We start from the raw sequence: 22,014 nt of genomic DNA on the forward strand, positions 1-22,014 counted from the left end.
CGAGCTGGAGAGCAAGTATTCCTACTAATGTGTCTTCGAATGTTCCAGTCGCTGATTCTTCGACCTTAAATGATGTTGTTGTTGAGCAGATCCCCAATGCAGCTGCTCAAACTACAAGTGGAGATCTATACGTTGACTTTTCAGCATATCCAAATGTTGATGCGTCTTCTGGTAAGGGTGAAGCTTCTAGTAGTAATGCAAATGCTGAGGGGGAGATTCAATCGAATATGGGAATCAATCTTCAAGCTCCGACATCTACTGGAGGAGTACCCTCTGAAGTACCATGAACTGCTGTTGTTGGGGCTTCTTGATCTGCATCCACAAATTCATCATCCTCTGAAGATTCGTTCAATTCGTTTGCATCATGAAAATCCTCATTGTTGAGAGTATTGTTGTTCACCGAAGAAGATGGTTCTTGATTAACAAGAATTGGACGAACCACCGGTGAAACTGTTGCATTGTCACTCTCGAAAAACATCCTAGCCGCAGCATTTTCTTCAACGGCTTCAACATTGATCGAATTGAAGAAGTCATCATACTCTTCTTGCAAAGCGTCATGCTTACTTTGCAAGTCACTCAAATTCTCATTCACAGTAGTATGTTTGTCTTGCAAGTCAAACAAACTAGCTTGTAAAGCATCATGTTTGCCTTGCAACTCAGACATACTTTTCTCCATTTCAGCATATCTAGCATGCAGCCTAGTACATTCATCACAATTAACAGCAGTGGGTTCATCGACACATACCTGACTTGATGAACCGTCGACATTAGCCATAAAGGCTGAATGGAGAGAAGACGAAGTATAAGCAGCTTGATCCACCAGAATAGATCTTCTTTGAGTTTCTGCTGCAGCTTCCTCCAAAAGTTCATCAAAGTCAACATCATCCGAAACATTAGATGTCTCACCCACATGATCATCACCAGAGTTGGATGATTCTTCATCAACACTCCTGCTGTATCCAGAGGAGTCTTCATCTTCAGACGATTCACCACCACTGGCAGAAGATTCTCCACCACTGGTGTGAACTAGCTTCTTCACAACCTGAGCAAAACATGCTGTTCCATCGGGAGCATCACCACCCAACTGGATTGACCAGTCACAACCTTCATCTACCTGAACCGCAAGTGCCCGGTTGGTTTGGTTGTTGACAGGTACCATGGTACGATCATTGTTTCTGTTCTGCCGGTTGCCTTGGTTTCTGAAGGGGTTTTGATTCCCGTGCTGTGCTGGCTTTGTACATTCCCGTTTAAAGTGACCCCGTTCACCACAGTTGAAGCACTTTACAGCTTGCTTATCGAACCCATACTTGGTGTCTCGCTTACTTTCCAAGCTGGTTCTTCCAGTACTTTCCATCCAATCCTTTGCTCTTCTCACAGCACTAGCAAAGGCCCACTTGATGTCCATCAAGTCCATTTCCTCTTTATCAATCTGCCTGTAATCTTCTTGTGTCAGATTAATGTTGCCAATCTGACCTTCTATCAATCCACAGTATGCGCTCACTACAGTGTTAAGCAGCTCCATGTGTTCCTTAGCTACTTCTACACTGATTTTAGAGAAACTTGACGTGTCAAGCTGTACGGTACCTGTCTTCGATTGTTGACCAGCAGATGATGTTCCTCCATAACATGCACGCTGTTGTTGAGCAGGAGGCGGAGGAGGAGGTGGTTGTATTGGATTTCCGTACATATCTGTGGTGGGAGGTGGCTTAACAGGAACTTGTATTGGGTTGCCAAAACAATCTGTGCTTGTGACAAACGCTGTTTGAAGTGGAGCATGTGGACCGGTTCTTGCAGACGAAGAATTGGAAGTTCCACAGTACATTTCTGGATTCTGTGGCAATGGAACTCTCTTCGCCTTCAATGTTTCCTCCTGATCCTTGTTTTCCAAAAGTTGAACGAATTCGTTGATATTAGTGGTTCTCAACACTCCGTTGTACTTCAGGATTTCCAAGAAACTACTCCATTGAGGAGGCAAAGCATCAGCAAACTTCTTCACAACTTCAGCTTGAGTTGTCACTACACTATAATTATCCAATTCCGTAAGCAGATGATAAAATCGGCTTGTCATATCTCCCAAGGACTCCTTATCCATACAAGTGAAACCTTCAAATTCTTTCTTGAGAAGATCATGACGCATTTGACGTGTTGCTGCATTTCCCACTCCTCTGTTTTTCAATCCGTCCCACAACTTCTTTGTTGTCTTGAAGCTGACAAACTGATGGTAGATATCCTTGCTCAATGCCTGAGTGAGAATGGCGTATGCCTTCTTTTCCAGATCATAGGTTTTCTTTTTATCTTCTGGAAGATCAGCAAACGTAGCAGAATCTGAAGCAGCAACCTCTATGGCTTGATCGAAATCTGTGGTGAAACGTATCCACAGTTCGGTATTTTGACCAAGAACATATGTTTTAAATCTCTCAACCCATCCTGGATATTCATTCAAATGCATCAACTTTGGAGGTCGATTCAAACTTCCTGTTTCACTTTCGCTTAGTAGAATACTTTGAATGCTCGGAGTTTGATTCGATACCAAAGCCCATTGATTTCCCTGAGAAGAAGTTGATACCGGCGATTCAGCCCATAAAGGAGATGACCTTGTATTTGTGTATTTTCCATCGTCTGGAGCCGATGTACCCCACCATGAGGGAGTGACATTTGATCTTGTATATTCACCATTATCTGGAGCAGGATTCCACCAACTCGGATTCATGATTGATAAGCAAAATAAATGCTAAGTGAGTAATCCGAAAGATCACACAGCAGAAGGATCCTGGTCGAAAGATCTGAAATCACAGAAATTTGTTAACAATAAACTGACCACAATCGAAAGATCGACTATTGTTCGAAGGATCAACAGTACTCGAAAGGTCACTGTTGTATCTCGAACAATGGTTTCGAAAGATTCACAAGCTCGAAGGATTCACTAATTGAAAGATCCTTATCTTTCGAGTATGTATCCTTATCTTTCGTATGGCTGACTTTCGAAAGATCACACTAGTTCGAATGATCAACAGTGTTCGAAAGATCACTGTTGACTTTCGAGCACTGGCTTCGAAAGATTCAAAATCTCGAAAGATTCACACTTGAAAGATCCTTATCTTTCGAGATAAATCCCTATCTTTCGGACACTGTCTGTCGAATAGATTCCTTTATCGAAAGATATGTTTCAGACTTCGAAGGATGGGTCGAAGGATGATGATCTTTCGAGCCTTCCTTGATCGAAAGATGGTCTTTCGATGTCGAAAGATATCTTTCGAGAGGTTCTGACACAACTGACGTTGATGTGATAGGTTGGTGAAAAGGTGATGGGTTGGTAAGTCAACTTTCGGCAAAAGGGTATGGCAGGCTGTACTTTCTCACCAACCAAGATTTTCAAAGATAATTTACCCAAAAAGGAAAACCTTATCTTCAAACCAGTCACCGGAATATTGACCGGAATATGGCCGGAAATTACCAACACACTCAAAAACAAGTTTTTAAGTTACCCAACCCACTTACGAACACTCCCGGTAAGTTTAAAACACGTTTTCCAGTTTAAAAGTGTAGAAAAACCAACAAAAACGGGTGTTAAACCAAGAACTTGAATAACCCGGTTTTAAACAAGGTAAAGAGCCAAACTCTGATACCACTTGTAGGTCCCTTTTTGTCGGAGGATGACGAACCTCAAACCTTGTTATACTAACCCACTAGCGAGTGCGGAATCCAAGCTAGCAAGCAAACCGGGATGAGACAAGTAAAAGAACAAACACACACGGGTTCACCGATTAACACAACTTGTATTAATGCAAATGAAGGTTTCGGTTACAAGCACAATGTTTACAAATCTAACATGTAAACTCTCAAAGTGTGTGTGTGAGTTCCGGACAGAATGCTCTCAAGAAACTCTCTATCTCTCGGTATCTTTCTGTCTGTGTGTCTCTAACAAGTCTAATGAACTCAACACAATGCATGGGTATTTATACCCATACACAGTAGGTCTTGTCCGAAGGATCCGATAGATGGTCCGAAGGATCATCTTTCGAATGCAATGCTCTCGAAGGATCAGCAAGGACCTCGAAGGATGATCCTTCGAGGTCTAACAATCGAAGCATATCTTTCGAGTACCTCGAAGGATCAACAGTATCCTTCGAGGAGCTATCCTTCGAGACAGACAACTACTTTCTAACTGTTTGACCAAGTCAAACCGGAGGATGGTTGACTTGGTCAACTTACGGACTTAGAACATCGTTTATATACAGACCGAATACAGACAAAGTACAGACACAAGTGCACCAACAGAATATACTTCCAGTTGTCCGCGAGAAGATTGAATTCAGTTGTGGTTTCCGCACAAATTCCATGTAAATAGATGCCATAGAGCATGATAATATGGTTTATAAAATTCTCTGTGTTTTAATATTTACAAATAAATAAAGTATATCATCAAAATTTTAGAATAAATTGCTTTTGTACATAACTTTTTAACATACTAAACTAGTAAACTTACTAAAGAGAATGTTGGTATGCCTCTCGGGACAACTTTGATAAACCAGTTTACAATTTATATAAACAAACCTCACATAGAGTAAGACCAGTTTCTCCATCAATATTAAACGCTGAAATGCAATTATCAACCTATAAAAGTCTTACCAGCAGAGACCTGTTTTTGAGCAACTTCAACACTTCCAGATAATCCAAATACTACAATAAGAAAGTAAATCATGACGTAAATGGTTAACATTATGAAGACAACTTGGAAGAACTAAAAGTATTCCACAAATATCATCAAAGTACTGTTATTCTAGGCTATGACCCTATTCTTATGTCAAACATTATATTAGAATCCTACTAGTTGGTTTCTTTTTTTTCAACATTTGTTAATTTGTAACAAACACAGTGATCTCTGTTGGATTAAAGTCCATTAATACTAGCATATGGACATGATTTAGAGGAAGTCTATAAGTTGTTTTTGCTTTACACCTGCAAACCTACCTTTTCATTAATTCTATGTCAAGAAAACTCATTTGTCAACAGACAGGGTATCTACTAAAAAACAGAGACAACCCAATCAATCTGCATATCAGCATATATCACACAACCCACTGATTGGCTCATCTCAATTGACTGAAATTAGAAATTTTGCCTTCTCATATGTCCAGTTCTTGTTCTCACTTTTGGACACATTTAACTGCAATAATAAAAATAGTACCAAGAACACTAATATGTGAAATTAGAAGGGGTTCTTAATTGATGAAATGAAGTCAAATGTTCGAACCACTAACCCATTAGAGCAGTCTTACCAAGCAAAGCTAATGATGACGGTCCAATTTTCATTTTTGATAATACCTACACCTGCGGAAGACGATAAAGAACTGATTACTAGCACAAATATGTTACTGATCAAATTACCTACTGTAACATCGACTCTTCACTTTAGAGCCACAACTTAAAATGGGAAGATATACCTCGCCACTTATCAACAATGAGCTTCACCCCTCATCAATTAATACAAAATCAACTTTATCAACTATTGCAAACGATTTAGGCCTAATGAACAGATTAATCAGATTACATCTAAAATAAATAACTAAACCCTAACTATACAAACTTAAGTAGGAATATGAATACCTTGCTGTTAATGACGAGGTGTTGTTCGACATCTGAAAGTCTTCTATTTCAACAACACTGCATGATACACACATATTTCAGTTTTCATAAACCTAAACATCTTAATTTCACATAACACACTATAATTTCAACATCTCCACGCTTAAATCCTAACTCACTCAATATCGCGAGAATCCAGATAACAGTAGACGAAAACACTCAAGCACTATGTCACACACACGGATTTCAGTTTCCATAAACTATACAACATCTTAATTTCACATAAAACACAATAACTTCAACATTCTAAACCTAACTCACTCAACATCATGATAATGCAGATAACACCAAATCAAAACACTAACACATATTATTATCATCAAGTACACAAAATTGCGCTTCAATTCCAACGATCGAGAAAGAAAACACACCTGAGATTCGAATCACCACTTTTCTCACCGGAAACAGTGACAAAAACTGCCAAAATCAACATAAATACTAAACAGCAGCAGAAAAGCGCATCGAATCATAGATTCCTTACACATCGTCATTGCCATTGCAAAAACTCCTTTAATTTTCTCTTCATTATGAAAACAGATTCCGAAACAAGCTTTGATTCGAACGACAGTTTGAGATAGATCTGGAATGAGAATGACAATTTGGTGCTTGAAAGTGAGAACGACGGTTTGATGGTACGGTTTGGCGATGGCGGTGGTAGTGATACGGTGGTGGTGGTGGTGGCGGAATTCAGAACGACTGGATGTCTGGATGAGCATGGTTTGGTGTTTGATCGTATGAAACCCTAACATATTACGCGGTCTAAATAAAAACTTATAAAAAGAAACTTAAAAAATCAAATTTCTACCTATATTGCTACCAAATCATAGAAAAATGTACTTTATTGAAATTAAGTTGGAAGTAGATTGCTAAATTTGCTACCGTTTTTTTCTTTTCGGTTGTTAATTTTGGTAGCTATTGCTTATTCTAGTAGTAGTGCCACCCGTAGTTGCATATTGTTGTTATTATTTCTGTTGCATTGCATTAAGTTGCAAAAGTCCCCTTGGATGGCCTTTAATCCATAGAACACATCATATTTAGCACTTGAGCAGCACCAGAAAGAAAACAAAAAATAAATAAAAGCCAGGTTTACAAAGCCAAGAAAGAATAACGGGATCCTGGTTCATAAATTTCCCAGGAATCTAATGAAATTGGAATTTACATTTCATTCTTTAGCATGTTTGATTGGGACATATAATTAGTAACTGTAATTGAAATTACTTGAACTCATGTTCTCTCTCACTTCTGATCTCTCTCATCAATCAAAAACCACCTTCCGCTATCAAATTTCCATCACCGATCACACCCTTCTTCATCTCTCTCTCTCTCTTGCAACACCCACCGCAACACTTATGCAAAATCACAGAAACCAGAAACTGAAGCCCATAACTCAACTCAAGCCATCGATCCATATACGAATGGATGCCCTTCCCACAACTCAAGTCCACCAGTGACATTAAGTTCTGGGTCTTTTGTTGTTCACAATATCACCAAATGAGTCAACCAATTGTTCACCTAAGCTTTCAGGGTCATCAGCGAGTATCCGGATGAAAGTGTTAACCGTTCTACGTTCATGCTCGGTTGAACTCAGACAAAACCACGTGAACAGTTTCCGTCTAAATTCTTTCGTGATGTGCCCTTCACGCTCAAGCTTCCGGAACACCACACAGTATTCATAGTTCGGATCCAAGTTACCAGGTCCTTCCCTGTGTGCCAAAAAGGGTGTAATACGTACAAATGTACTATCAGAATCATGGGCCTCCGTACTAGCTGGCCTCTTTCTTGACATCCTAGCCTGGGAGTTAACAGCTGCCACTTCCACATTGGGCCCATGTTGGGCCGAATTTTCTGCTTCATCCCTAGGGGTTTCATTTGAAGCAACTTCGTCATCTACATCAGGAACTAATGATTTAAAAAAAAGTACAATTTGGACATAAAACGTGCACCCAATTGAACCCAACCCCACCCAACCCATTTTTTAAACGAAAGAAGCCAGGTTGGAGTAGATACCTTTACCACCCAGGGCACTACAATGTTCGCAGATTTCATCTTCTTCATGGTGATACATTCCTATTAACACGCATTCTTGACTTCCCTGCAGCATCAGGAATCAGTCAGTCAGTATAATTATTAACAATATAAACCAAGAATTAAAGATAACTAACCATTCGTCTGTCTAGGATCGGCAAGTGGAGGCAGAAGATGCGTCTGAAGCGGCAGTGGTGAACTAGGGTTTACAGACAGTGCAGTCAGAAGCGGCGCTGAATATAAAATGGAGAATTAGCGTTTGATTTATAATGCTGGTTCATGTGAAATTTTGCATTTTAACCCCTCCTTTTTACACTCTATTTATCTATTAATTATCCCTCTGGCCCTTTCATTTAGTATGTTTGCTAACACTAAAAAATTTATTTAGTTTTGCTTACGATAGATAAACTTCAAACTACACATGTTTACATTAGTTTTCACATTACACAGTCGTGTATCTCTATGTCACATTTCATCGAATTAGGTTTCAAGCATTCATCCACGTACATATACGAATTACATGGGTGGGTGGGATAGCCACTCTCATCACACGATTATGCATGTGCTTCTAAATCACACATCAATATGTGACTTGTTGGGAGTAATATGGCATGTGTGCTAAGTAGAGTTAGTGGAACTTTATTCTAGCAATTATAACAAATACCTGTGAATTCTTAGATGCTTGGTAAATCTTAGGAATATAACCTTAAATATACTCAAGATTCTTGCGTTCATCTTACAAAGCCAAGTTTGGCTCTTTCACTTTTGCTTAGATATCGAGGTTCATATTTACAAGAAGGAAATGCAATCATGATGTGTTATACATTGCAAAAGAAACACATGTGTAAAATCAATTTGTTCTTGAAAATAAACTAATAACCCTTCATTTGAAGTTACTAGTGAAAAATGAGTCTCACTGTATTATACACATGAAGTTTTTAAAGGGTTTGAGAAGGAGAAATCAAGTATTTCCATTAAACCTATTCTCATTTTTCATATCACATAGTTGTCTAACTCTATGTCACTTTTAACCAACTTCATTAAAACACACATCCACATATATAAGGGAGCCCATTGTTATGACAACTACTTCTTCCACATATGATTTTTTTCCAACTCACGTTGAAATATGTATCTTGTTGAGTAATAATATAACACATGCTAAGTGGAGACTGAGGCACTTTACTATAGTCACAACCATGAAATTAAGAAGCACACAAGTGATTTCTTAGATTCTTCATAGATTTTGTGGTGCATTTTAATAGGAGAGTATTATGTTCATGATGTGCTTTGACGTTGTGAACATATAATCATGGATGTTCTCGCAAAAATATGACAACAAACGAGTACATTTTAACAACTTCTTTCCTTTAAAAAATATGTTCTTAATTTACTATAAAAACGTGTACAAAAAGATAAAATGTCCTAACTTGAAGATATGATTTATGATCACATATCTTTGACAGTTTTCGAAACGTAGTCTAGTAACAACCCTAAAATAAGCACTCCAGTGATTACTTAGATTCTTTTTAGATTTTAAGATTTATTTTAGATCCTATCGGGATTCATGCTTTGTCTTGAGAGTGACGGTGGGTAAAGATTACAAAGCCAAGTTTTGGCGCTTTTGGCCATTGTTTAGTTTTCAAGGTTCATATTTACAAGAATGAGATACAATCTGTTGTGTTATACCTGGCAGTAGAAATTCACATATGCAAAATCCGATGTTTTAAAAAACTAAAAATTAATAATATAACATGTGCTAGGTGGAGGAGACCGAAGCACTTCACTATATAGACAACCATGAAATTAAGAAGCACACAAGCAATTTCTTAGATTCTTAATAGATTTAATGATTGTTTTAGATCCGACTAAGATTCATGCTTTCATTTTTAGAGTGATAACGTGTAAAGATTGCATAGCCACGTTTGGAACTTTTTTTGCTTTTGTCTTGATTTGAAGGTACATTTTGCATGAAGGTAATATATATGTTTGTGATATGTTTCAACATTGTGATGGTAGAAAAACATATGCACACTCAAGATGTTTTCAAGAAATATCTAGTAACACTTAATTCAAAGTCCTTGTGAAAAATGAGTGCCATCTCTTTATGTTGTACACATGAAGTTTTTAACGGATTATGAATTCACAATAATCAACACAAATTGTATTGCACTTGCTGGCTATTTGCTTCTTATCTTCAATCTGCTAACTAGCCTGTAGGTCCCTATCCGGTGGATGACGAACCTCAAACCTTGTTATACTAACTCACTAGCGAGTGCGGAATCCAAGCTAGCAAGCAAACCGGGATTAAACAAGTATGAACACAAGCACACACGGGTTCACCGATTAACACAACTTGTATTAATGCAAATGAAGGTTTCGGTTACAAGCACAATGTTTACAAACCTAACTTGTAAACTCTCAAAGTGTGTGTGTGTTTTCTGGACAGAATGCTCTCAACAATATCTCTCGGATGTGTGTGTTCTGTCTGTGTGCATCTCTGTCTAAAACTCAACACTGCATGGGTATATATATACCCAGCCTAGCATGTCTGATCGAAGGATCTGATAGATTGTCCGAAGGATCATCTATCGAAGACCAAGTATTCGAAAGATCATCAAGGACCTCGAAAGATTACCTTTCGAGGTCTATGATTCGAACCATATCTTTCGATGAGGTCGAAGGATCCACATTATCCTTCGACCTCTTATCCTTCGACACAGTACATCTTTCAACTGTTGACTAAGTCAAACCAGGAGGACGGTTGACTTTGTCAACTTACAGGACTGACAAGGACATCGTTTACATACAGACCGAATACAGACAAAGTACAGACACAAGTGCACCAACAAACTCCCCCTTGGCTGTAGCTTTGTCTTTATCTTCTATGGTTGTAGACTCGTCTTGAACTTCGACGGTCTTTGGTCTTCGAGTTCTCAAAACTCTGATGTCCTTTCAAGTCTTCAATGTCGGAGGATCTTCAAAGTCTTCACATCTTGAAAGCAGAGAGTGTATCAACAAACTACCCGTATCATGTAGGAAGTGTGTTGACAAACTCCCCCTTAATATAAGCTCCCCCTTGAGTTATGCTCGTGAATGACTTGATCTTTACGAAGTGAGATCCTTGTGGTGTTGATGATGGCCAGCGGCAACTCGATCATCTTCATCAGTTGAGTGCCTTCACGTCATGTCTTGATTCCAGAGCTTGTCATCGACCATGTTCTCCTAGCCTTTAGAATCTGCACATGCAAGAAATCTAAACGCGTAATGAGAACAACTGCTTGGAATATAGTTAGCATAAACAAATGACACACGGATGACCATGTCACAATCAAACACCGTCCGACAGTCTGAAAGTTTTTCAAATTTATCAATTTCAGATTTTAACTTTCAAAACATGCAAATTTTGACCGTTTATGAAGATTTAGTCAGTTCGGTTTTCAGTCAGGTTTCAGGTAACGAAGACTTGAGCTCCAACATCGTACGATCAAAAGTAAAGTAGAAAGAAAATCTTTTTGGCTTTTATAAAGTTTATATTAAAACAAGCCTAAAATCTTTTTGGTATTTTTGAAATTAAAAGACAACAATTTAAAATCCTTTGAGTGTTATCAAACGACATCACCGCTAATGTCGTGCTGATATGCACCAAACGACGAAACTGTTTAAAAGAAATAATAACAGTTAATAACAGTTAAGCAGTACATAAATATTTACAGACATTCTTTTTGCGAGTTTCGAGGGTAAGAGAATCATATCAGTGTACGGTCATGCCAAAACACTCTTGTTGTTCAGTTAGTTAACATTAAGATAATCATAACAATTATCGGTATTGTTGTCCACTTAAGCTCAACTATCAGATGTAATCATGGCGAAGGGAAGGGGATACGTTAAGGTATGATTTATACTTACCGACCGGTGTTCATCCACATCACGACACATTCCCGTATCAAGGTATGCACGAGAGTTCATCTTACCGGTGAGTATACCGATTATCATCTGGTTTGACCGTATAAATTGTGAGATACTCACTTATTTTGATTTGAAAACAAGTCCTATGTATATAATCACTTATTGATGAGGAACTTGATTTTCGTATGCATGAGGGCACAGGTGCAAGTCCGTGAACAGGTCAGTACTTCCGTACAGCAGAGAGACGAACTTGACACCCGGATAAATGTGATATTTTATCACTTATTTGATATGGACATGTGATTGTTTATCACTTATTGAGGTCGAATGCAGTATGTATTATGTACACGTATGTATAGAATCATGGAAGAATCTAGACTTGCGTCCCGTTATTTTTCGGAAAAAGATACAACCATGATACCCAGATGATAAGCAGCATAAAGACCGGAATATCTCAGCCTCAGAACCTCGGCAATCTATCAAACGAAATTTCGGTACTAAGACCATATGCCAATGAATGGTTCCCACCTGGTCTTCAGTCGATTAAGATTTATATCACCCTGCACACTTTAAAATGATTGTGAGCCTACCGATACATCTTATATAGAGCTGCTTATCGTTTTTCCATTTAAGGTTTAAAGAGGTTTGGATAGACCACTGATGTACTATCATTTTCTCTTTTGCTCGCCAGGAAACTCATTTTTGTTTTTCTATTGTTTTTGTGTTTTTGAAATTTTTCGATGTTTTTAGATTTTCAGATTTTTGGATTTACTCCCCCTAAAATCAATAAACTAAGACAAATTTAAAACACAAAGGTATTTACAAAAATGATTTTCCGATGTTGGTTTTACTCTTGCTTGACCTTAATGCCGTTTACCAATAATAAGAAATCAAATCTAGATTTGTCAAAAGCTTTGGTAAATAAGTCGGACGTTGGTCATCGGTGTGGACCAGCCCTTAACAACATCGATTAGCCTTTTCTCAAAGCAATCACGTATGAAGTGATATTTGATTTCGATGTGTTTGGTCTTTGAATGCTGCACAGGATTTTTAGTGATATCTAAAGCAGCAGAATTATCAACGTAAATAGGAGTAGTTAGGAATTCAAAACCGTAGTCCCGCATTTGTTGTTGAATCCAAAGAACTTGGGAGCAACAACTTGAGGCAGCAATGTATTCAGCTTCGCATGTTGATGTAGCTACACACGTCTGCTTCTTGCACTGCCATGTGACTAGGCGATTTCCTAAGAACTGACATCCAGCCGTTGTGGATTTACCGTCGATTTTGCATCCGCCAAAATCAGAATCACTGAAAGCTACCAATTCAAAGTTATTATCCCTAGGGTACCACAGACCGGTGTCAGGGTACGCCTTCAAATAACGAAAAATCCTTTTAACGCAGTAAGATGTGAGGCCTTCGGGTTAACTTGATATCTGGCAAGCAGGGGGTACATTATGTCTGGCCTTGATGCTGTGAGGTACATAAGAGATCCGATCATAGCGCGATAGTTTGAGGGACTAACAGCTTCTCCCTTCAAATCTGGAGTAATTCCGTGATTAGTTGGCAATGGGGTACCAATGGGCGTTGCATCAGACATCTGGAACCGGCTCAAGATGTCACCAACATATTTAGTCTGATGGATGAATATCCCAGACTCCGTTTGTTGTACTTGTAGGCCCAAGAAGAAAGTCATTTCCCCCATAGCACTCATCTCGAATTTATCCTGCATAATGCGCTCGAATTCCCTACACAAGACATCATTAGTAGAACCAAAAATAATGTCATCAACGTATACCTGTACCAGAAGAAGATCTCCATCTTGTTCCTTGATGAAAAGAGTACAGTCGATAAGACCTCTACGAAAACCGTTCTCCAGCAGATAAGTGAGATAAGGTTGCATACCAAGCTCGCGGTGCTTGATGAAGACCATAAAGAGAGCTAAAGAGCTTTGTTGAGCAACCAAACCCGATCGGGATGGATAGGATCTTCAAAACCTGGAGGCTGTTCGACGTACACCTCTTCTTCAACCACACCATGTAAAAATGCACTTTTCACGTCCATCTGATAAACCTTGAATCCTTTGAAGGACGCATAGGCTAGAAAGATTCGAATTGCTTCGAGACGTGCCACTGGTGCATAGACTTCGTTGTAGTCGATCCCTTCAATCTGACGAAAACCTTGAACGACTAAACGAGCTTTGTTTCGGATAACAACTCCGCGGTCATCCTTTTTGCATTTGAAAACCCAACGGGTACCAATGTTCTTGTATCCAGCAGGTTTCTCTACGAGTTTCCAGACACCCAGCTTCTGGAATTGTTGCAGTTCTTCCTGCATTGCTTCAACCCAAGCGTTATCTTTCAAGGCTTCTTTCCACGTTCTTGGTTCTTCCTGTGAGACATAACACGCGAAAGACCAATCGTTTTTGTTGCCCGGATTCTCGAATAGCTGCATACAAGCCTGCATTGTTGTTGTTTCGCAACATGTTTCTTGTTTGAACGCCACTTTGCACATTTCCAATGATGTTTTGTTGAGGATGGGTATTATGAATCCTTGTTTCTGGATTATCTGGAACTGGAACATTTATACCCAGATTGTTGAGGTTAAGATCAACAACCAATTCAAGGCCCGAAATTGACGAAGAGGATGATGCAGTAGCCTCAGCTGTTCTATGAGCATCCACTGGAGGAGTACCCTCTGAAGTACCATGAACTGCTGCTGTAGGAGCTTCCTGATCTGCATCTAGAAATTCATCATCCTCTGAAGATTCGTTCAATTCGTTTGCATCATGAAAATCCTCATTGTTGAGAGTATTGTTGTTCACCGAAGAAGATGGTTCTTGATTAACAAGAATTGGACGAACCACCGGTGAAACTGTTGCATTGTCACTCTCGAAAAACATCCTAGCCGCAGCATTTTCTTCAACGGCTTCAACATTGATCGAATTGAAAAAGTCATCATACTCAAACATCCAAGGTTGACCCGGATTTTTGACTGGCAAGGTGTGCCTTTGTACTCTGACCTCAGACCATTCCTCGACCCTTTTAGTCTCTAGATTCCAGACTCGTAAGTTAGGGGTGGCATACCCAAGAAAGTATCCATCAATTGCTCTTGCCCCAAACTTTCCATTAGGATCGATGATTGTGCATGGAGCTCCAAACGGTTCTAGATAAGACAAATCTGGTTTCCGTTTTTGAAGAAGCTCAAAGCAGGTCTTGTTGTGTCTTTTGACTGTAAGGACTCTGTTCAATGTGTAACATGCAGAGGCCACAGCTTCAGTCCAGAATGGAATGGGTAGCTGCGACTCTACCAACATTGTCCTAGCAGTCTCGATCAATGTGCGGTTCTTACGTTCAGTGACACCATTCTGTTGAGGAGTATAAGCTGCACTAAACTCATGAAGAATACCCTTTGAAGTGCAGAACTCCGCCATGGAATGATTCTTAAATTCAGTACCATTGTCGCTACGTATCCGCCTAACCTTCAACTTATACAAATTCTCAATCTGAATGATCAAGTTTTTGATGATGCCAAAGGTTTCACTCTTGTGTGCCATGAACGCAACCCAAGAAAATCTTGAATAATCATCAGTAACCACGAGGCAGTATTGATCACCCCGAATACTCTTGTGCTTGACAGGACCGAACAAATCCATGTGCAAACGTTCAAGAGGAACTGCCACTGTGTTGATCTTCTTTGTAGGGTGCTTCTTCTTTGTTTGCTTTCCTTTCTGGCACGAAACACAGACGTCTTGAAGATGGAAATTTTTGAGGGGAACACCATTCACCAATTCATTTGAAACCAAATGATTCATTTTGCGTAAGTGAATGTGACCCATTCGTCTGTGCCAAGAGATAGTGTCTTTTTCTGTGGCTTTGGAAACGAAACAAGTTGCTTGTGCAGACGTAGTAATAGCTTGGCTCATGTCAAGGACATACAAATCATTTATCCTTGGAGCCGACAAGAGAATCCATTCTTTTGGAATTTTGAAGCCGGGTTTCAGCACATAACATCCATTAGCATCAAAGTGTACTGAAAATTTCTTGTCACAAATTTGAGAAACACTAAGAAGATTGTGATCAAGTTGTTGCACAAAATTGATCTTGTCAAAGCTGACAATCCCGTTAGATATCATTCCTTCATCCGTTATATATCCACCCTTATCTCCAGCAAAAGCAACATAACCTCCTCTAATAGATTTAACGTCGTAGAGAAGCTTTATGTCGCATGTCATGTGCCTGGATGCCCCACTATCAACAATCCAGTGACTACTGATAGTTCCTCCTGAAGCACCCTGCACATGAACTCAAATGAATTAGTTGGAGATGGGGACCCAAGCCATTGTGGTCTTGGGTCTTCCATTTTCATCAATGACAATAACTTCTTGTCTTTGATGGTTGGTGAATTGTGATGGTCCCCCTGATTCAGTAACCGATTTAGGTTTCCATGTCTGTTTTGTTTTACCAGTATCTTTCTTTAAAATTTTAACTTCTTGATTGTTTGAAATTGTAGAAGTTTCTGGTTTTACAGCAACAGATTGTTTTTGAACCACATCAGTTTTAATTGCTTTTTCAATTTTCTTGACCTGTTGCCTTTTCTGTTTCTTTTCCCTTTCTTTTACAAGTCGGGGATCTTGTTTTGTGGAAACAGTTGGCTTATGGTCAGTTTTGCCACGGGGATCATCAACCTTTCCTTTTTGTTTATGAAGATATGGACAATTACGAATAATATGTCCAATGGTTCCACATTCAAAACATGATCTTCGTTCTACAAACCCCGAAGAATCATGTGATCGTCTAGCCGATGATGTTGAACTTTGTGAGCCCGAGGTACTAGGTTTTGAGCTACTTGGTTCATTTCTTTTCTTGACAATAGCTTTCTTGACAAAATCTAAGTTAGATTGATTTTCAAACTTTTCAATTTTGTCTGTTCCCGTCGATTTCACAAAGTTAACATTTTTCTTCTTCTTTTGATTCGGCTTCTTGTCAACTTGAGCCGGTGTTTTACCTTTGGGTTTGGTGTGATTTTGCTGCTTTGGCACTGTTGGTAATTTCTTGTTACCAAATTGTTTTCGAATTTCAGCCTTTGGAATAGGAGGACACTGTGTAACTGTAACTTTAGGTCCTGCCTTTCCCAAGAACTTACTAGTCGAATTCTCAAAGACTTTGCAGATTAAGGATTGATTAACATTCTTAATGGGAAAATCTTTGTCTGAGTAAATTTTATCATCACCAACTAGAGTGTACAGCAAATTCACACTCTCCGGCTCTTCTGCAGATGAGGACTCAGTTGCAATAGTCTTAGCGGGTTGTACAGGGGGATCACATAGAATGTGATTCTCAAGAGGTATGTCCTCATTTTTGACTACCGCATCAGACTTTGCTGGGACAGTATCATCAGATTCATCATCAGACGAATCAGCATCCTCAATCACAACTGGAGGATCTTGATTCTGTTCAGCACTCACAAATGTATCTGCTGACACATCTGAATCTGAGGATACTTCCTTTTGGTATCCGAGTCCTGCAGCAAACTCCTTAACATCTAGAGGCACAGAAGGTTCAAAGAATACCCTGTCCTCTTCATCAGGCATGGCGTCATAATTATGTCTCACTGGTGGTGGACACTTCTTGTAGCCTATGCATGTGACATCTCTCTTTTCCTTCTGAACATCAATGATGTGATCTAACACATAGCTAGAGCTCAAATAACTGTCTAGCTTGAGTTGGATCGCATCACTTTCGGTTTTCACACAAGCCATCTCTTTTTGCATTGTCTCAAGGCGAGATATATACAAATTAATATCAGTTTGTTTTCTTGAAACCATTTTAGTCAGTTCAGTTTTATCCTTCTTTAATGTTTCAATTACTGACTTAAATTCTTTTTCATGGTTTTCATAAAACATGTTGGCTTCTGTGCATTTAGAGAGGTCCACAGTCAATTTCTGATTGTGGAGAAAGGTCACATCATATTTTTCTTGCAAAGCGTCATGCTTACTTTGCAAGTCACTCAAATTCTCATTCACAGTAGTATGTTTGTCTTGCAAGTCAAACAAACTAGCTTGTAAAGCATCATGTTTGCCTTGCAACTCAGACATACTTTTCTCCAGATCAGTACATCTAGCATGCAACCTAGTACATTCATCACAATTAACAGCAATGGGTTCATCGACACATACCTAACTTGATGAACCGTCGACATTAGCCATAAAGGCTGAATGGAGAGAAGACGAAGTATAAGCAGCTTGATCCACCAGAATAGATCTTCTATGAGTTTCTGCTGCAGCTTCCTCCAAAAGCTCATCAAAGTCAGCATCATCCGAAACATTAGATGTCTCACCCACATGATCATCACCAGAATTTGATGATTCTTCATCAACACTTCTACTGTACCCAGAAGAGTCTTCATCTTCAGACGATTCACCACCACTGGCAGAAGATTCTCCACCACTGGTGTGAACTAGCTCCTTCACAATCTGAGCAAAACATGCTGTTCCATCGGGAGCATCACCACCCAACTGGATTGACCAGTCACAACCTTCATCCACCTGAACCGCAAGTGCCCGGTTGGTTTGGTTGTTGACGGGTACCATGGTACGATCATTGTTCCTGTTCTGCCGGTTGCCTTGGTTTCTGAAGGGGTTTTGATTCCCGTGCTGGGCTGGCTTTGTGCATTCCCGTTTAAAGTGACCCCGTTCACCACAGTTGAAGCACTTTACAGCTTGCTTATCGAACCCATACTTGGTGTCTCGCTTACTTTCCAAGCTGGTTCTTCCAGTACTCTCCATCCAATCCTTTGCTCTTCTCACAGCACTCGCAAAGGCCCACTTGATGTCCATCAAGTCCATCTCCTCTTTATCAATCTGCCTGTAATCTTCTTGTGTCAGATTAATGTTGCCAATCTGACCTTCTATCAACCCACAGTACGCGCTCACTACAGTGTTAAGCAGCTCCATGTGTTCCTTAGCTACTTCTACACTGATTTTAGAGAAGCTTGACGTGTCGAGCTGTACTGTACTTGACTTTGATTGTTGACCAGCAGATGATGTTCCTCCATAACATGCACGTTATTGTTGTTGAGCAGGAGGAGGTGGAGGTGGTTGGATTGGATTTCCATACATGTCTGTGGTGGGAGGTGGCTTAACAGGAACTTGGATTGGGTTGCCAAAACAATCTGTGCTTGTGACAAACGCTGTTTGAAGTGGAGCATGTGAACCGGTTCTTGCAGCCGAAGAATTGGAAGTTCCACAGTACATTTCTGGATTCTGTGGCAATGGAACTCTCTTCGCCTTCAATGTTTCCTCCTGATCCTTGTTTTCCAAAAGTTGAACGAATTCGTTGATATTAGTGGTTCTCAACACTCCGTTGTACTTCAGGATTTCCAAGAAACTACTCCATTGAGGAGGCAAAGCATCAGCAAACTTCTTCACAACTTCAGCTTGAGTTGTCACTACACTATAATTATCCAATTCTGTAAGCAGATGATAAAATCGGCTTGTCATATCTCCCAAGGACTCCTTATCCATACAAGTGAAACCTTCAAATTCTTTCTTGAGAAGATCATGACGCATTTGACGTGTTGCTGCATTTCCCACTCCTCTGTTTTTCAATCCGTCCCACAACTTCTTTGTTGTCTTGAAGCTGACGAACTGATGGTAGATATCCTTGCTCAACGCCTGAGTAAGAATGGCATATGCCTTCTTTTCCAGATCATACGTTTTCTTTTTATCTTCTGGAAGATCAGCAAACGTAGCAGAATCTGAAGCAGCAACCTCTATGGCTTGATCGAAATCTGTGGTGAAACGTATCCACAGTTCGGTATTTTGACCAAGAACATACGTTTTAAACCTCTCAACCCATCCTGGATATTCATTCAAATGCATCAACTTTGGAGGTCGATTCAAACTTCCTGTTTCACTTTCGCTTAGTAGAATACTTTGAATGCTTGGAGTTTGATTCGATACCAAAGCCCATTGATTTCCCTGAGAAGGTGTCGATACCGGCGACTCGGCCCATAAAGGAGATGACCTTGTATTCGTGTATTTTCCATCGTCTGGAGCCGATGTACCCCACCATGAGGGAGTGACATTTGATCTTGTATATTCACCATTATCTGGAGCAGGATTCCACCAACTCGGATTCATGATAGATAAGCAAAATAAATGCTAAGTGAGTAAACCGAAAGATATCACGGCCGAAAGATCCTGTTCCGAAAGATCTGAAATCACAGAAACTTGTTAACAATAAACTGTCCACAATCGAAAGATCAATCACTTGTTCGAAGGATCAACAGTACTCGAAAGATTACTGTTGAATCTCGAACAATGATGTCGAAAGATTCAAGAACTCGAAGGATTCTCCTTTGAAAGATCCTTATCTTTCGAGTTAAATATCCTTATCTTTCGTATAGCTGACTTTCGAAAGATCACACTTGTTCGAATGATCAACAGTGTTCGAAGGATCACTGTTGACTTTCGAGCACTGGCTTCGAAAGATTCAAAATCTCGAAAGATTCACACTTGAAAGATCCTTATCTTTCGAGATAAATCCCTATCTTTCGGACACTTATCTTTCGAAAAGATTCCTTTATCGAAAGATATGTTTCAGACTTCGAAGGATGGGTCGAAGGATGATGATCTTTCGAGCCTTCCTTGATCGAAAGATGGTCTTTCGAAGTCGAAAGATATCTTTCGAGAGATTCTGACACAACTGACGTTGATGTGATAGGTTGGTGAAAAAGGTGATGGGTTGGTGAAGTACTTTCGGCAGAAAGGTATGTTCTGCACACAGATCTTCACCAACTTTTTGACTTTCAAAAAGTTTACCCAAATAAGCAAACCTTATCCTCAACCAGTCACCGGAGATATGATCGGAAAAGTGGCCGGAAAATACAAAGTTTCACAAAACAAATTTTATGTTTACCCAAACCGACCCTGAACACTCCCGAAAGGTTTAGAAGTCGTTTTTATGCAGAAAACTACCAAAAACGGGTGCTAAACCAAGTGTCCAAACACACCAAAGAACTTGAAAAACCCGGTTTTAAACAAGGTAAAGAGCCAAGCTCTGATACCACTTGTAGGTCCCTATCCGGTGGATGACGAACCTCAAACCTTGTTATACTAACTCACTAGCGAGTGCGGAATCCAAGCTAGCAAGCAAACCGGGATTAAACAAGTATGAACACAAGCACACACGGGTTCACCGATTAACACAACTTGTATTAATGCAAATGAAGGTTTCGGTTACAAGCACAATGTTTACAAACCTAACTTGTAAACTCTCAAAGTGTGTGTGTGTGTTTTCTGGACAGAATGCTCTCAACAATATCTCTCGGATGTGTGTGTTCTGTCTGTGTGCATCTCTGTCTAAAACTCAACACTGCATGGGTATATATATACCCAGCCTAGCATGTCTGATCGAAGGATCTGATAGATTGTCCGAAGGATCATCTATCGAAGACCAAGTATTCGAAAGATCATCAAGGACCTCGAAAGATTACCTTTCGAGGTCTATGATTCGAACCATATCTTTCGATGAGGTCGAAGGATCCACATTATCCTTCGACCTCTTATCCTTCGACACAGTACATCTTTCAACTGTTGACTAAGTCAGACCAGGAGGACGGTTGACTTTGTCAACTTACAGGACTGACAAGGACATCGTTTACATACAGACCGAATACAGACAAAGTACAGACACAAGTGCACCAACAAACTCCCCCTTGGCTGTAGCTTTGTCTTTATCTTCTATGGTTGTAGACTCGTCTTGAACTTCGACGGTCTTTGGTCTTCGAGTTCTCAAAACTCTGATGTCCTTTCAAGTCTTCAATGTCGGAGGATCTTCAAAGTCTTCACATCTTGAAAGCAGAGAGTGTATCAACAAACTACCCGTATCATGTAGGAAGTGTGTTGACAAACTCCCCCTTAATATAAGCTCCCCCTTGAGTTATGCTCGTGAATGACTTGATCTTTACGAAGTGAGATCCTTGTGGTGTTGATGATGGCCAGCGGCAACTCGATCATCTTCATCAGTTGAGTGCCTTCACGTCATGTCTTGATTCCAGAGCTTGTCATCGACCATGTTCTCCTAGCCTTTAGAATCTGCACATGCAAGAAATCTAAACGCGTAATGAGAACAACTGCTTGGAATATAGTTAGCATAAACAAATGACACACGGATGACCATGTCACAATCAAACACCGTCCGACAGTCTGAAAGTTTTTCAAATTTATCAATTTCAGATTTTAACTTTCAAAACATGCAAATTTTGACCGTTTATGAAGATTTAGTCAGTTCGGTTTTCAGTCAGGTTTCAGGTAACGAAGACTTGAGCTCCAACATCGTACGATCGAAAGTAAAGTAGAAAGAAAATCTTTTTGGCTTTTATAAAGTTTATATTAAAACAAGCCTAAAATCTTTTTGGTATTTTTGAAATTAA

General features: G+C 39.6%; 1 protein-coding gene and 1 long non-coding RNA gene across 2 annotated transcripts; both read right to left on the reverse strand.

Moving 5' to 3' along the window:
• Window positions 1–4,442: 4,442 nt before the first annotated feature.
• Window positions 4,443–6,392, reverse strand: LOC118479638. Its single transcript, XR_004859761.1, has 5 exons — window positions 6,018–6,392; window positions 5,608–5,664; window positions 5,262–5,331; window positions 4,972–5,167; window positions 4,443–4,680 (listed from the first exon to the last, which is right to left on the reverse strand). It is a non-coding gene; the product is annotated as an uncharacterized LOC118479638 (long non-coding RNA).
• Window positions 6,393–6,744: 352 nt separating this feature from the next.
• Window positions 6,745–7,906, reverse strand: LOC110869887 (VIN3-like protein 1). The gene is made up of 3 exons (XM_022119092.2): window positions 7,809–7,906; window positions 7,654–7,738; window positions 6,745–7,533 (listed from the first exon to the last, which is right to left on the reverse strand). Exons 1-3 carry the CDS (start codon window positions 7,809–7,811, stop codon window positions 7,100–7,102), a joined length of 522 nt encoding a protein of 173 aa, XP_021974784.1. The 5' UTR covers window positions 7,812–7,906; the 3' UTR covers window positions 6,745–7,099.
• Window positions 7,907–22,014: the final 14,108 nt, after the last annotated feature.

The sequence above is a fragment of the Helianthus annuus genome, chromosome 1 (assembly GCF_002127325.2).
Source record: "Helianthus annuus cultivar XRQ/B chromosome 1, HanXRQr2.0-SUNRISE, whole genome shotgun sequence".
In the NCBI taxonomy this organism is placed as follows: domain Eukaryota; kingdom Viridiplantae; phylum Streptophyta; class Magnoliopsida; order Asterales; family Asteraceae; genus Helianthus; species Helianthus annuus.